The sequence below is a fragment of the Taudactylus pleione genome, unplaced genomic scaffold, assembly GCF_031769625.1.
Source record: "Taudactylus pleione unplaced genomic scaffold, aTauple2 ptg000278l, whole genome shotgun sequence".
NCBI lineage: Eukaryota > Metazoa > Chordata > Amphibia > Anura > Myobatrachidae > Taudactylus > Taudactylus pleione.
In genome coordinates, this window is record NW_028284680.1 from 6520593 (window position 1) to 6537456 (window position 16864).

Sequence of the window (16864 nt, forward strand, 5' to 3'; positions counted from 1 at the left end):
TCTCCCCCATTCCCCAACATGCAGCAACCTGACGAGGTCGTCAGATTGTGCTGCCTGTTCAGGCGATGGACAATGTCTGAAACGACCAGCGGGAGTGCGCATCTCTGGTCGTTTCCGACATAAAAGTGCACGATTACTGAGCGATTGCACGATTACGATGTCGTAATCGTGCATTCGCTCAGTAATATCGCCCAGTGTGTACCCACCATTACTTAAGGGTTTCAGGTCATCAGAGTTTACCAAATCTCATTCTTACCCAGCCCCTGAGAATGAACAGTCAGCCGGGCCCCAAGAAGCGATGTCTCTTCGTGTGTCGCCACGGCGAGCGGATGGACGTGGTCTTTGGGAAATATTGGCTATCTCAATGTTTTGATGCAAAAGGTCAGTGTCCATTGAATAAACGTATGTGGTGTTCACTTTATGGAAAAACATGGTTCCTGTTGTGCAAACCGTATTGATCGACATTCAGTTAGGTGCGTTTTCCTGGGGGCGTAGGACAAAAACTTGTGAGGTAGATGGACGTTATTATTGCAAATCGCATCTATCATTGAACTAAATGGCGTACCATTGTCGTGGCAGATGGCGCACAGTGATTGTGTACCACGGTCTTTAGAATGATCCATATTTACTGCTAGATTTATTAGGCCTTAACAACCAGGCTAAAAATATTATACCCAGAGAAACTTCTGGCATTAACAGCCCATATAGCCCTCAGAATCAGTATACAGGGGCAGCTCTATCACCTGAGTGGAGAAGTTGCCCATAGCAGCCAATCAGCTTATATCTGTCATCTTACAGTATGTACTTTATAAATGATAGGGAGAATCTGGTTGGTTGCTGTGGGGAAGTTTTCCACTTGGCCAATCTTTTCCCTACTTGATAAGTCTCTGCCATAATACGGTATTACAGCGTGATCATTCTCCTGCTTTACCTGTCATTACTCATTACTCGTTACCGTGTGCTGGTCATTCGCAGGCCGCTATGTACGAACGAACCTGAACATGCTGCCCAGTTTACCGCAAAGAAGTGGGAGCTACAGGGAGTATGAGAAGGACGCTCCCATAACGGTCTTTGGGTGCACGCAAGCTCAACTTGTGGGTGAGTTTTACATCGCTCTATGAAAGTAACACGTGTGCTGTGTGTTACATGCTAGACGCACATATTAAGTTACACATACAGCACGGTGTGTCAGTGCTTCAGTCTAAAATGAACTTGACAATTTAAATATGCATACACACGTCATTTGCAGTCCGTACAAAGCAGCGATTGTTACTAATACAATGATATGCAAATACAACGTGTACAGTTTGCAACACACGTGTTTAGTTTTTTGCCCGACAAAGCCGACTCCTGATACATCTGGGCTAAAGCTGCCTTTACATGTCAGGAAACACATGTCCATCCAAACTGGTGTGAAGTTACAGTGTGCATGCAGCAGAAATCACCCGGGATCAGGGGTACATGTGGCTGTATAGTATCTGGCTATAACACACGAGACGATCTATGTAGCTGTCTTTACTCTCGTTACACAGCTGTAATACATTGATTGATGGGGTGTTGGGAAAATTGTACACGTATGCTTTGTCTGGCTGATATGTGATGAGTGTTTTGTGTATTACAGGGGAAGCTTTGCTGGAGAGTAACACTGTTGTAGATTTTGTGTATTGTTCCCCGTCTTTGCGCTGTGTACAAACTGCACACAACATACTGAAAGGTGAGTAGGTGATTGGCGTCACCATCTTCAGTGATATATAGATTAGGCGGTCAGTATGACAGGTATAATGAGGCCGCTCGCTGCCATTGTCATGATTTAAGATGCAAAAGTTCCCATTTTATTTCATTATTTGCTAGATCACAGGGTTATCCTGAAACTCTGGCCAGAGATTACAGGGTTATTTATACCTCAGACCTCTCCAGAACACTGACCAGAGATTACAGGGTTATTTATACCTCAGACCTCTCCAGAACACTGACCAGAGATTACAGGGTTATTTATACCTCAGACCTCTCCAGAACACTGACCAGAGATTACATGGTTATTTATACCTCAGACCTCTCCAGAACGCTCTGACCAGAGATTACAGGGTTATTTATACCTCAGACCTCTCCAGAAACTCTGGCCAGAGATTACAGGGTTATTTATACCTCAGACCTCTCCAGAAACTCTGGCCAGAGATTACAGGGTTATTTATACCTCAGACCTCTCCAGAACACTGACCAGAGATTACAGAGTTATTTATCAATTAGACCTCTCCAGAACACTCTGAACAGAGATTACAGGGTTATCTATATCTCAGTACTCTCCAGAAACTCTGGCCAGAGATTACAGGGTTATTTATTCCTCAGACCTCTCCAGAACACTGACCAGAGATTGCAGGGTTATTTATACCTCAGACCTCTCTAGAACACTGACCAGAGATTACAGGGTTATTTATCAATTAGACCTCTCCAGAACACTCTGACTAGAGATTACAGGGTTATTAATACCTCAGACCTCTCTAGAACACTCTGACCAGAGATTACAGGGTTATTTATACCTCAGACCTCTCCAGAACACTGACCAGAGATTACAGGTTTATTTATACCTCAGACCTCTCCAGAAAACTCTGACCAGAGATTACAGGGTTATTTATACCTCAGACCTCTCCAGAACGCTCTGACCAGAGATTACAGGGTTATTTATACCTCAGACCTCTCCAGAACCCTCTGACCAGAGATTACAGGGTTATTTATACCTCAGACCTCTCCAGAACACTCTGACCAGAGATTACAGGGTTATTTATACCTCATACCTCTCCAGAACACTCTGACCAGAGATTACAGGGTTATTTATACCTCAGACCTCTCCAGAACGCTTTGACCAGAGATTACAGGGTTATTTATACCTCAGACCTCTCCAGAACACTCTGACCAGAGATGACAGGGTTATTTATACCTCACACCTCTCCAGAACACTGACCAGAGATTGCAGGGTTATTTATACCTCAGACCTCTCTTGAACACTGACCAGAGATTACAGAGTTATTTATCAATTAGACCTCTCCAGAACACTCTGACCAGAGATTACAGGGTTATTTATACCTCAGACCTCTCCACAACACTGACCAGAGATTGCAGGGTTATTTATACCTCAGACCTCTCTAGAACACTGACCAGAGATTACAGGGTTATTTATCAATTAGACCTCTCCAGAACACTCTGACTAGAGATTACAGGGTTATTAATACCTCAGACCTCTCTAGAACACTCTGACCAGAGATTACAGGGCTATTTATACCTCAGACCTCTCCAGAACGCTCTGACCAGAGATTACAGGGTTATTTATACCTCAGACCTCTCCAGAACCCTCTGACCAGAAATTACAGGGTTATTTATACCTCAGACCTCTCCAGAACACTCTGACCAGAGATTACAGGGTTATTTATACCTCACACCTCTCCAGAACACTCTGACCAGAGATTACAGGGTTATTTATACCTCAGACCTCTCCAGAACTCTCTGACCAGAGATTACAGGGTTATTTATACCTCAGACCTCTCCAGAACGCTCTGACCAGAGATTACAGGGTTATTTATACCTCAGACCTCTTCAGAACCCTCTGACCAGAGATTACAGGGTTATTTATACCAGACCTCTCCAGAACACTCTGACCAGAGATTACAGGGTTATTTATACCTCACACCTCTCCAGAACACTGACCAGAGATTGCAGGGTTATTTATACCTCAGACCTCTCTTGAACACTGACCAGAGATTACAGAGTTATTTATCAATTAGACCTCTCCAGAACACTCTGACCAGAGATTACAGGGTTATCTATATCTCAGACCTCTCCAGAAACTCTGGCCAGAGATTACATGGTTATTTATACCTCAGACCTCTCCAGAACGCTCTGACCAGAGATGACAGGGTTATTTATACCTCAGAGCTCTCCAGAACGCTCTGACCATAGATGACAGGGTTATTTATCAATTAGACCTCTCCAGAACACTCTGACTAGAGATTACAGGGTTATTAATACCTCAGACCTCTCTAGAACACTCTGACCAGAGATTACAGGGTTATTTATACCTCAGACCTCTCCAGAACACTCTGACCAGAGATTACAGGTTTATTTATACCTCAGACCTCTCCAGAAAACTCTGACCAGAGATTACAGGGTTATTTATACCTCAGACCACTCCAGAACGCTCTGACCAGAGATTACAGGGTTATTTATACCTCAGAGCTCTCCAGAACACTCTGACCAGAGATTACAGGGTTATTTATACCTCAGACCTCTCCAGAACACTCTGACCAGAGATTATAGGGTTATTTATACCTCAGACCTCTCCAGAACAGTCTAGACAGAGATTACAGGGTTATTTATACCTCAGACCTCTCCAGAACACTCTAGACAGAGATTACAGGGTTATTTATACCTCAGACCTCTCCAGAACACTCTGACCAGAGATTACAGTATATAAATTATCCAAGGCTGCTTTAGGCAACTTGCGACTGTTTTGTTACCTTACAACTAATGGCAAGAAATGCATGCTGGTTATGTCTGATCTAAAAGGTTCTTTGACCCTCTTTACTCTTCTAGATTTTGTTAAAGGGTAACATTATATTTAGAAAACTGTGTATACATGTAATTAATGGATTTCTGGGTGCTACATCTTACGGGTAGTCATAGAGGTAGTAAGGGAGACAAGAAATTGGCTTCACGTGGATGGATTACTGCCATAGGGACATACCGGGATCTCGGCCATGTAGTGCAGTCAGCAGTTTCGCCCTGAACCGTTAATAAACCCTTTGCGGGCATAGAGAGGAAGTGCTATATAATTGCATTAATCATCAGCCCACTGTATGCCATTTCTGCATTGAACATACAATAATTCAGCCATAACTTCGCCTCACCCAGCATAGATAGAGCACCGGGAGGTGGGATATATAATGATAGCCCAAACCGCTGCCGATGCCTCCCCTCCTACACATGTGCGATTTATCAGCTGGTCTTATGGATTCAGCTCTGCGGGGTTAGTCCCAGCTTGTTTTTAGTAGGCTGATTGTGACTATAATATACAGTGTATATAGTGTAAGGAAGCCCTGTATCCATGCTACAGGTAATGACATTACGCCCATTCTGAATCTGTCTGTGAGGGAGAGGGCACACTGATTAATTATAAAACAAAGGGGTAAAATATTGGTAGTTGCTGTGTGTGGTGAAGGCACTACGTACCTCACTTAAAATATGCACCAATGAAAACCTAAACACTCAGCGCTTACCTTTACCTGATTTCTGTACCTATACAACCGTAGATAGCGTGTACGTCTACAGTTCTGTATGTAACCAAATGTAATTGTAATATATAGGAAATAAAAATAATAATAATAAGAATAAAGCCAATGATATAATATATAGGATGTCAAGCAATAAGAATTTATGCAAGATAAACCAGCATACGATATATGGAAAAAACTAAATATAAACCATGTATCTGATAAAAGACAAATTTATTGAAGTTTAACATATAACATAGACGTATAGAAGACACTGTCAGTCAGTGCACAGGGGGATACGCCGAGTAGCGTTTTACTCACCCTGTAGTAAATATTTACATATACACAGTGAAGAGGTTCAATTGTGTCCAACAGGTGGATAAAGTCCTGTAATGTCCTGTAATGTCTGTGGGGGAATGCCCCTTCAAAGCCAATGTTATGTTTTTAGTACCAGTATAGTCTGGTCTTTTGGATTGCATTCAAATTAGGTCAGATTCCCCCCCCCCCCCTATTTTATACCCTTTATAAAATACTCCTATACTAAGGGATATTCCCTTATTATTTCTATTCCATAATTGTGATTAGAAATAGTTGTCGCTACAGACCCCGTTCCCTTGCATGCTTGGGATTTTTTTATATTTTTCTGTTTACTTGATAAACTTCAATAAATTTGTCTTTTATCAGATACATGGTTTATATTTAGTTTTTTCCATATATCGTATGCTGGTTTATCTTGCATAAATTCTTATTGCTTGACATCCTATATATTATATCATTGGCTTTATACTTATTATTATTATTTTTATTTCCTATATATTACAATTACATTTGGTTACATACAGAACTGTAGACGTACACGCTATCTACGGTTGTATAGGTACAGAAATCAGGTAAAGGTAAGCGCTGAGTGTTTAGGTTTTCACACTGATTAATTACACTGTGATGAAGATACCAGTATTCCGTGTGTGTGTGTGTGTATATATATATATATATATATGTATATATATATATATAATCTATATCTGCTGCACTTCATGTCTTCAAGGGCTCAAGCAAGAAAATAAGGGAAAGATTCGCATTGAACCTGGATTATTTGAATGGACCAAGTGGGTGTCTGGCAACGCTCTCCCCGCCTGGCTGTCGCCCACAGAATTAGCCGCTGCAAATTTAAGTGTTGATACAACGTACAGGTACAAATCTAATCTCCACTAGCCCCGGTGACCGTACTGTGTATATATAGTGTCCTGTATAATGATAAGTCTGTATGTAGTGATACTCTGCTCTAGATCCTGGGGCAGTTCCCTGACCTAGAACCTCATCCTATGTGTGCTCTCCAATACTTCACAATTACCAGCAGCCGGGGTGGGGGGGTGGAAGGATCTCCCCCAGGCGACTGGGGCATTGTTGAGGCACTAAAGGCCCGATTCAGACCCGGGCGCTAAGCTGCGGACGCTCGCTATGGGCGATTGTCGTCCGTCTGCGCAAGCATCGCAGTGCGCGTACGCAAGCCAGTGCGATGGGAATCATGCGCTTGTTGTACACAGACTGAGCGCTACTTTGAATGACAGTGCCGTTTGTGGGTGGTAACGGGTTTGTGGGTGCTTGTGAACAGGGGAGTGGTGGCCATCAAAACGGCGTTTAATTGGCATCCGTAATTAGCATTGAAGCGTCATTGTACACATCACTTGGTTGTATTTCAGCCTGCAGTGATCGCAGTGCTTGCGGCGGGGAAGGGTCTACCTCAAGCGCTGTGTGCAGCTCCGATGGCTCTCGATGGTTCTGATTAATCGTACACTTCCTGGAGATGACGTGTACTAAGAAAGAAAAGTGAGCGTCATTACACCGGCATGCGCTCACTCTGCCGTCACTCTCTAAGACATAGAGGGCGTCCTTTAGCCTGGCCGTGCGATCGCGGAATTTACATACCCGGCCCCTGACAGCAGCGAGAGGGCGCAGCTTAGCGTCCGGGTCTGAACGAGCTCCTAAGTACTTCCTACCTCTGCGATAGAACTAATCCCTGGTGAACTGATGGGCTGGATGCTGCCTCCACTGCGATTGGGTGACAAGTGCCCGCTATTTTCCCATGGTAATGCCCCAGAGGGGTTATTATTGCTCATACCAGAGAGTTATCTACGTTGTTACAAAGTAATGCTCAGTAGTTGATAATGGTAGAATTGCCGAAGCCGTGGAGCCCCCGTGCCAGGTTGGGGGAGGCATGGCATGGACAAAGCCTCTGCCCCAGGACACACAATTGTGGTGGGTATCGCAGAAAAGTGAGAGGTAGCACAGAAAATGTTACATCATTATGGAGTCTTTACCCCAGCGGGAGAGGTAAGAACTCAGCATGGCGATATAGTAATACCGATTTAATGTTCTGCACTGCGGGGGGCTGATGAGGGGCATGAATCAGCGGCTTATCAGATGTGCTCCATGTGCTCCGTAAATCCTCTATTGATATGGCTGCTAATTAATCAGCTCTTAGTTCCCCTGCAGCATAAATTAATACTCTCATTATCCCTGTCCAGCCAGCAGGATATTCCTACTATGTATTTCTCATGTTCAGCTGCACTTTCCTGGCTGTATTTGGGGCCGCACCTGTACGCAGGGCCTGGTACCTACAAAAGTCGGCAGGTGCCCTCTATGTACCCCTCAGTGCGGCTGGTGACTGTAACTTCTGGTGCTCAGAAGACAAAGGGCCGGCATCCAAGTTCTCTTTTCCGTGTTACAGATAAATGCGGATTTACACCTGTATTCAGAGGCGGCCATATTTATGCAAACGCAGCGCCCCCACCCGTACAGCATGTTAGCGATGGTAGCCGCCATATTCCTCAGCGTGCATTCGCACCAGCCCTATCCCTGTAGCCAGAGATCCCGCCGATATCAGACAGATCTCTGCGTACGCTCACCTCCGGTTAGCCCGCAATTCCGTATACACGCCCTAGGCGCACTCACCTTACATGTGAACGCCCCATTTCCCGCGCTGTTACGACTACTCAGCCACAAATGGAGATATTACTGAGATGCTAAATATTCTGAATCAAATGAAGCCATTCTAAGCTCCATGTTCAGGCTCCAAAGCATGCGCGGTCTAAGAATCGCCAAGTTCCTACGCAGACGGAGCTGCCTGTAACTCAGAATCAGCCCCTATAAGGTTCTTAATAAATCCCGCCCTAGTATAGTGTACAAACTACATTATACAATAATATGTGGGTCAATGACAGGATTCTCTATCCGATATCTACAGGGGCACTATATGGGCGCACTGCTACAGGGGCATTATATGGGGACACTGCTACAGGGGCATTATATGGGGACACTGCTACATGGGCATTATATGGGGGCACTGCTACAGGGGCATTATATGGGAACACTGCTACAGGGGCATTATATGGGGGCACTTCTACAGGGCCACTATATGGGGGCACTGCTACAGGTGCACTATTTGGGGACACTTCTACAGGGGCACTATATGGGGACACTGATACAGGGGCACTATATGGGGACACTGCTACAGGGGCACTATATGGGGGCACTTCTACAGGAGCACTATATGGGGACACTGATACAGGGGCACTATATGGGGGCACTTCTACAGGAGCACTATATGGGGACACTGCTACAGGGGCACTATATGGGGGCACTGCTACAGGGGCACTATATGGGGGCACTGCTACAGGGGCACTGCTACAGGGGCATTATATAGGGGCACTTCTACAGGGGCACTATATGGGGTGACTGCTACAGGGGCACTATATGGGGGCACTGCTACATTTGCATTATATGGGGGCTCTACTACAGGGGCATTATATGGGGGCACTGCTACAGGGGCATAACTATGGGGGCACTGCTATAGGATTTCCTTCCTTTCAAATCAAGGAGGTAACGTCGGCGTATCTAAATATATTTTGGGGTAAAAGGTAAAAAAGTTCCCTGACCCCTGCTCTATCGCCTGCTGGTGGTCATGAGTGGTACTGCAGCTACTTTCATGTTTTGGATTTTATTCCTCTGTCTAGGGGTTGGCAGACACTTGTAATGCCCACCTCCCCTCTAAACACTGAATTAAGAAATTAAATCCATTTACAGTACATGTCTGATTCAAACATAACTCATCTACAGTTAAAAGTCTGGAGTGTTCATCGTTTATTGCAGTGTCGCTATAGCCGAATGCTTCCTACTTGTGTTCCCGTCCGCAGTCTGTAGGTAACTGAACGTGTATATTTTGCAGATACAATCTGTCATCCATCTCTTGCTGTGTGATGTTTGTTACATGAGAGCTGTTCATGTCCCCCCCCCAGACCTCACTTCTCCATCAGCAAGCTGGTGGTATCGGAGACGTATGACACTTACATGAGCCGCAGCTTCCAGGTGACCCGGGACATCCTGAGCGAGTGTAAGAGCAAAGGTGAGACCCTGCTTCAGGATGGGACGTCAGGACCCGGTGATAATGTTCACCCAACAATAGACCCCCACATCCGTTATTGGCACTAAAGGGATCTTACAGATGTGTCCTCATACATCTAGCCTCCTTGTGCGTTAAACAGCCCTTCTAGTCACGCCATACCGTGGCGTGACTCGGTAGCACCGAGCGTCTTTACGTGCGACTTTTTACCTTAAACTGCGTCTTATTTTTACAGCGATGCGAATATGTAGCACAAACATGTGAAATGCTACGTTATTGTGTCAGCGGCTGTAACACTGTAACGTAGCGTTTAGCACGCAGATACACCGGCAGTCACGCACACAGGACCTCATTCAGAGCCGCTCAGAAAAAGCGAGCGCTCGCTCTGAATGAGGGCGGCCGCTTTTCTTTTGAAAGGCGGCCTCCTTGCCGCTCGCTAAGCTGTGAGTTACCACCCACAGCTTTAGCGAGTGACTAGGTGATGGTCACGATGTTCGAGACCATCGGAGCTTGCGACAAGACCCTTGTGGTAGGGTCTCGTCTACAGAAAGCCCCAGGTAGCTTCCTGCTCTAACAGAGCAGGAAGCTCCTTACTGACATCACTGGTGATGTCAGTAGGGCCGCCTACAAATGGCAGGCGGTCCTTCAGCAACGCCTCCATTTGCCCAGCCATCCCCCCACCCCGCCTACAAAACGGGGCGAGCTGTCGATCAACATCGACAGCCGCCCCTTTTGTAGCGAGCCCCTGAGCGAGTCCATTTGTCACTCGCTCCGGGGCTTGCGCACGCACAGTGCGAGCGCTGCGCGTGCGCAGGCCCTCACCATCGACCTGCTTGCGAGCGGGTCTGAATGAGGTCCATAGAACATAGGCATGCTGCATATCATTGTAATCAGCAGAAGCCGCTTGTGCTAACTATTCGCTGTGCAAATAAGATGCATTTGAAGGTAAAAAAGTCGCACAAAAAAGACGCTCAGCACTACTGAGTAACACGGTGCTCCCGCATTAAGTGTAATGGGCACATATGTACATGTCCAGATGATGTGATAGTATTGGCCTGTCCAGGCCTTACTGCTAATTCCTCTATGCATTGTACTATGAGTCTGTGTACAGTACTATACAGCACCTATACGTCACTCCCTATAAATAAAGAACTAGGAAGGTAAAGCAATGTATTTTGTAATGTACAAGCCAGTATATTAAAGTCCTCTGAGGGTGCAGCCTAATTCATACATAGGGCCTAATTCATCACAGGTCGCAATGCAACCATGTCCGTAGATCAGCCGATGGTGCGTACTGCACCTGCTTCTCAGTGCACGGGTCAGTATCGCGATCGCGCACGCAGATACAAAGCCATCGCAGAGTGAGTGATGTGATATCAGCGTTTGGGGGTGGTGCCGGGAGAGTGGTTGGAGAAACACAGGCATGACTGTCCGTTAGAACGCCATTTCCAGGGCGTACATAAAATAGCCACTGCAACGGCATATGCAGCTTGTGTGCGTGCGACGAGGTTAGGGCTGCTGTAATTGTGCGTGAGCGGTCGATGTTACATGATGTTCCCGATGTATACACAGGACTGTGAGGTATTACAGATGTGAGATAGCAGTAGTGGGTGTCTCTATGCTGGCTGAGCTGTGGCTGATGTTACAGATGTATACACAGGACTGTGAGGTATTACAGATGTGAGATAGCAGAAGTGGGCGTCTCTATGCTGGCTGAGCTGTGACTGATGTTACAGATGTATACACAGGACTGTGAGGTATTACGGATGTGAGATAGCAGTAGTGGGTGTCTCTATGCTGGCTGTGCTGTGGCTGATGTTACAGATGTATACACAGGACTGTGAGGTATTACAATGTGCTCTATGCTGGCTGAGCTGTGGCTGATGTTACAGATGTATACGCAGGACTGTGAGGTATTACAGATGTGAGATAGCAGTAGTAGGTGTCTCTATGCTGGCTGAGCTGTGGCTGATGTGGCAGATGTATATACAGGACTGTGAGGTATTATGGATGTGAGATAGCAGTGGGTATCTCTATGCTGGCTGAGCTGTGGCTGATGTTACAGATGTATACACAGGACTGAGGTATTAAAGATGTGAGAAAGCGGTAGTGGGCGTCTCTATGCTGGCTGAGCTGTGGCTGATGTTACAGATGTATACACAGGACTGTGAGGTATTACAGATGTGAGATAGCAGTAGTGGGCGTCTCTATGCTGGCTGAGCTGTGGCTGATGTTACAGATGTATACACAGGACTGTGAGGTATTACAGATGTGAGATAGCAGTAGTGGGCGTCTCTATGCTGGCTGAGCTGTGGCTGATGTTACAGATGTATACACAGGACTGTGAGGTATTACAGATGTGAGATAGCAGTAGTGGGGTCTCTATGCTGGCTGAGCTGTGGCTGATGTTACAGATGTATACACAGGACTGCGAGGTATTACAGATGTGAGAAAGCAGTAGTGGGGTCTCTATGCTGGCTGAGCTGTGACTGATGTTACTGATGTATACACAGGACTGTGAGGTATTACGGATGTGAGATAGCAGTAGTGGGTGTCTCTATGCTGGCTGTGCTGTGGCTGATGTTACAGATGTATACACAGGACTGTGAGGTATTACAATGTGCTCTATGCTGGCTGAGCTGTGGCTGATGTTACAGATGTATACGCAGGACTGTGAGGTATTACAGATGTGAGATAGCAGTAGTAGGTGTCTCTATGCTGGCTGAGCTGTGGCTGATGTTACAGATGTATACACAGGACTGTGAGGTATTACAGATATGAGATAGCAGTGGGTGTCTCTATGCTGGCTGAGCTGTGGATGATGTGGCAGATGTATATACAGGACTGTGAGGTATTATGGATGTGAGATAGCAGTGGGTGTCTCTATGCTGGCTGTGCTGTGGCTGATGTTACAGATGTATACACAGGACTGTGAGGTATTACAGATGTGAGATAGCAGTGGGCGTCTCTATGCTGGCTGAGCTGTGGCTGATGTTACAGATGTATACACAGGACTATGAGGTATTACAGATGTGAGATAGCGGTAGTGGGCGTCTCTATGCTGTGGATGATGTTACAGATGTATACACAGGACTGTGAGGTATTACAGATATGAGTAAGCGGTAATGGGCGTCTCTATGCTGGCTGAGCTGTGGCTGATGTTACAGATGTATACACAGGACTGTAAGGTATTACAGATGTGAGATAGCAGTAGTGGGCGTCTCTATGCTGGCTGAGCTGTGGCTGATGTTACTGATGTATACAGAGGACTGTAAGGTATTACAGATGTGAGATAGCAGTAGTGGTGTCTATGCTGGCTGATGTTACTGATGTATACAAAGGACTGAGGTATTACAGATGTGAGATAGCAGTAGTGGGTGTCTCTATGCTGGCTGAGCTGTGGCTGATATTACAGATGTATACACAGGACTGTGAGGTATTACAGATGTGAGACAGCAGTAGTGGGCGTCTCTATGCTGGCTGAGCTGTAGCTGATGTTACAGATGTATACACAGGACTGTGAGGTATTACAGATGTGAGATAGCAGTAGTGGGTGTCTCTATGCTGGCTGTGCTGTGGCTGATGTTACAGATGTATAAACAGGACTGTGAGGTATCACAGATGTGAGATAGCAGTAGTGGGGTCTCTATGCTGGCTGAGCTGTGGCTGATGTTACAGATGTATACACAGGACTGTGAGGTATTACAGATGTGAGATAGCAGTAGTGGGCGTCTCTATGCTGGCTGAGCTGTGACTGATGTTACAGATGTATACACAGGACTGTGAGGTATTACGGATGTGAGATAGCAGTAGTGGGTGTCTCTATGCTGGCTGTGCTGTGGCTGATGTTACAGATGTATACACAGGATTGTGAGGTATTACAATGTGCTCTATGCTGGCTGAGCTGTGGCTGATGTTACAGATGTATACGCAGGACTGTGAGGTATTACGGATGTGAGATAGCAGTAGTGGGCGTCTCTATGCTGGCTGAGCTGTGGCTGATGTTACTGATGTATACACAGGACTGTGAGGTATTACAGATGTGAGATAGCAGTAGTAGGTGTCTCTATGCTGGCTGAGCTGTGGCTGATGTTACAGATGTATACACAGGACTGTGAGGTATTACAGATATGAGATAGCAGTGGGTGTCTCTATGCTGGCTGAGCTGTGGCTGATGTGGCAGATGTATATACAGGACTGTGAGGTATTACGGATGTGAGATAGCAGTGGGTGTCTCTATGCTGGCTGTGCTGTGGCTGATGTTACAGATGTATGCACAGGACTGTGAGGTATTACAGATGTGAGAAAGCTGCAGTGGGCATCTCTATGCTGGCTGAGCTGTGACTGATGTTACTGATGTGTACACAGGACTGTGAGGTATTACAGATGTGAGATAGCAGCAGTGGGCGTCTCTATGCTGGCTGAGCTGTGGCTGATGTTACAGATGTATACACAGGACTGTGAGGTATTACAGATGTGAGATAGCAGCAGTGGGCGTCTCTATGCTGGCTGAGCTGTGGCTGATGTTACAGATGTATACACAGGACTGTGAGGTATTACGGATGTGAGATAGCAGTAGTGGGCGTCTCTATGCTGGCTGAGCTGTGGCTGATGTTACAGATGTATACACAGGACTGTGAGGTATTACAGATGTGAGAAAGCAGTAGTGGGGTCTCTATGCTGGCTTAGCTGTGGCTGATGTTACAGATGTATACACAGGACTGTGAGGTATTACAGATGTTAGATAGCAGTAGTGGGTGTCTCTATGCTGGCTGAGCTGTGGCTGATTTTACAGATGTATACACAGGACTGCGAGGTATTACAGATGTGAGAAAGCAGTAGTGGGTGTCTCTATGCTGGCTGAGCTGTGGCTGATGTTACTGATGTATACAGAGGACTGTGAGGTATTACAGATGTGAGATAGCAGTGGGCGTCTCTATGCTGGCTGAGCTGTGGCTGATGTTACAGATGTATACACAGGACTGCGAGGTATTACAGATGTGAGAAAGCTGTAGTGGGTGTCTCTATGCTGGCTGAGCTGTGGCTGATGTTACTGATGTATACACAGGACTGTGAGGTATTACAGATGTGAGATAGCAGTGGGCGTCTCTATGCTGGCTGAGCTGTGGCTGATGTTACAGATGTATACACAGGACTGTGAGGTATTACAGATGTGAGATAGCGGTAGTGGGCGTCTCTATGCTGTGGCTGATGTTACAGATGTATACACAGGACTGTGAGGTATTACAGATGTGAGAAAGCGGTAGTGGGCGTCTCTATGCTGGCTGAGCTGTGGCTGATGTTACAGATGTATACACAGGACTGTGAGGTATTACAGATGTGAGATAGCAGCAGTGGGCGTCTCTATGCTGGCTGAGCTGTGGCTGATGTTACTGATGTATACACAGGACTGTGAGGTATTACAGATGTGAGATAGCAGTGGGCGTCTCTATGCTGGCTGAGCTGTGGCTGATGTTACAGATGTATACACAGGACTGTGAGGTATTACAGATGTGAGATAGCGGTAGTGGGCGTCTCTATGCTGTGGCTGATGTTACAGATGTATACACAGGACTGTGAGGTATTACAGATGTGAGAAAGCGGTAGTGGGCGTCTCTATGCTGGCTGAGCTGTGGCTGATGTTACAGATGTATACACAGGACTGTGAGGTATTACAGATGTGAGATAGCGGTAGTGGGCGTCTCTATGCTGTGGCTGATGTTACAGATGTATACACAGGACTGTGAGGTATTATAGATGTGAGAAAGCGGTAGTGGGCGTCTCTATGCTGGCTGAGCTGTGGCTGATGTTACAGATGTATACACAGGACTGTGAGGTATTACAGATGTGAGATAGCAGTAGTGGGTGTCTCTATGCTGGCTGAGCTGTGGCTGATGTTACAGATGTATACACAGGACTGTGAGGTATTACAGATGTGAGATAGCAGCAGTGGGTGTCTCTATGCTGGCTGAGCTGTGGCTGATGTTACTGATGTATACACAGGACTGTGAGGTATTACAGATGTGAGAAAGCAGTAGTGGGTGTCTATGCTGGCTGATGTTACTGATGTATACAAAGGACTGAGGTATTACAGATGTGAGATAGCAGTAGTGGGTGTCTCTATGCTGGCTGAGCTGTGGCTGATATTACAGATGTATACACAGGACTGTGAGGTATTACAGATGTGAGATAGCAGTAGTGGGCGTCTCTATGCTGGCTGAGCTGTAGCTGATGTTACAGATGTATACACAGGACTGTGAGGTATCACAGATGTGAGATAGCAGTAGTGGGGTCTCTATGCTGGCTGAGCTGTGGCTGATGTTACAGATGTATACACAGGACTGTGAGGTATTACAGATGTGAGATAGCAGTAGTGGGCGTCTCTATGCTGGCTGAGCTGTGACTGATGTTACAGATGTATACACAGGACTGTGAGGTATTACGGATGTGAGATAGCAGTAGTGGGCGTCTCTATGCTGGCTGAGCTGTGGCTGATGTTACTGATGTATACACAGGACTGTGAGGTATTACAGATGTGAGATAGCAGTAGTAGGTGTCTCTATGTTGGCTGAGCTGTGGCTGATGTTACAGATGTATACACAGGACTGTGAGGTATTACAGATATGAGATAGCAGTGGGTGTCTCTATGCTGGCTGAGCTGTGGCTGATGTGGCAGATGTATATACAGGACTGTGAGGTATTACGGATGTGAGATAGCAGTGGGTGTCTCTATGCTGGCTGTGCTGTGGCTGATGTTACAGATGTATGCACAGGACTGTGAGGTATTACAGATGTGAGAAAGCAGCAGTGGGCATCTCTATGCTGGCTGAGCTGTGACTGATGTTACTGATGTGTACACAGGACTGTGAGGTATTACAGATGTGAGATAGCAGCAGTGGGCGTCTCTATGCTGGCTGAGCCGTGGCTGATGTTACAGATGTATACACAGGACTGTGAGGTATTACAGATGTGAGATAGCAGCAGTGGGCGTCTCTATGCTGGCTGAGCTGTGGCTGATGTTACAGATGTATACACAGGACTGTGAGGTATTACGGATGTGAGATAGCAGTAGTGGGCGTCTCTATGCTGGCTGAGCTGTGGCTGATGTTACAGATGTATACACAGGACTGTGAGGTATTACAGATGTGAGATAGCAGTACTGGGTGTCTTTATGCTGGCTGAGCTGTGGCTGATGTTACAGATG

General features: G+C 46.1%; 1 protein-coding gene across 2 annotated transcripts in view; it reads left to right on the forward strand.

Annotated features, from left to right (window-relative positions):
* UBASH3B (ubiquitin associated and SH3 domain containing B) overlaps positions 1-16864 on the forward strand; it is a 195709-nt gene that overhangs the window by 159022 nt on the left and 19823 nt on the right. For both annotated transcript variants that reach the window (XM_088481811.1, XM_088481812.1), the window contains exons 8-12: positions 261-381; positions 976-1098; positions 1622-1714; positions 6307-6451; positions 9557-9663. In XM_088481811.1, the coding sequence (XP_088337937.1) occupies positions 261-381; positions 976-1098; positions 1622-1714; positions 6307-6451; positions 9557-9663 (589 nt within the window). The remainder of the gene's footprint in view (positions 1-260; positions 382-975; positions 1099-1621; positions 1715-6306; positions 6452-9556; positions 9664-16864) is intronic.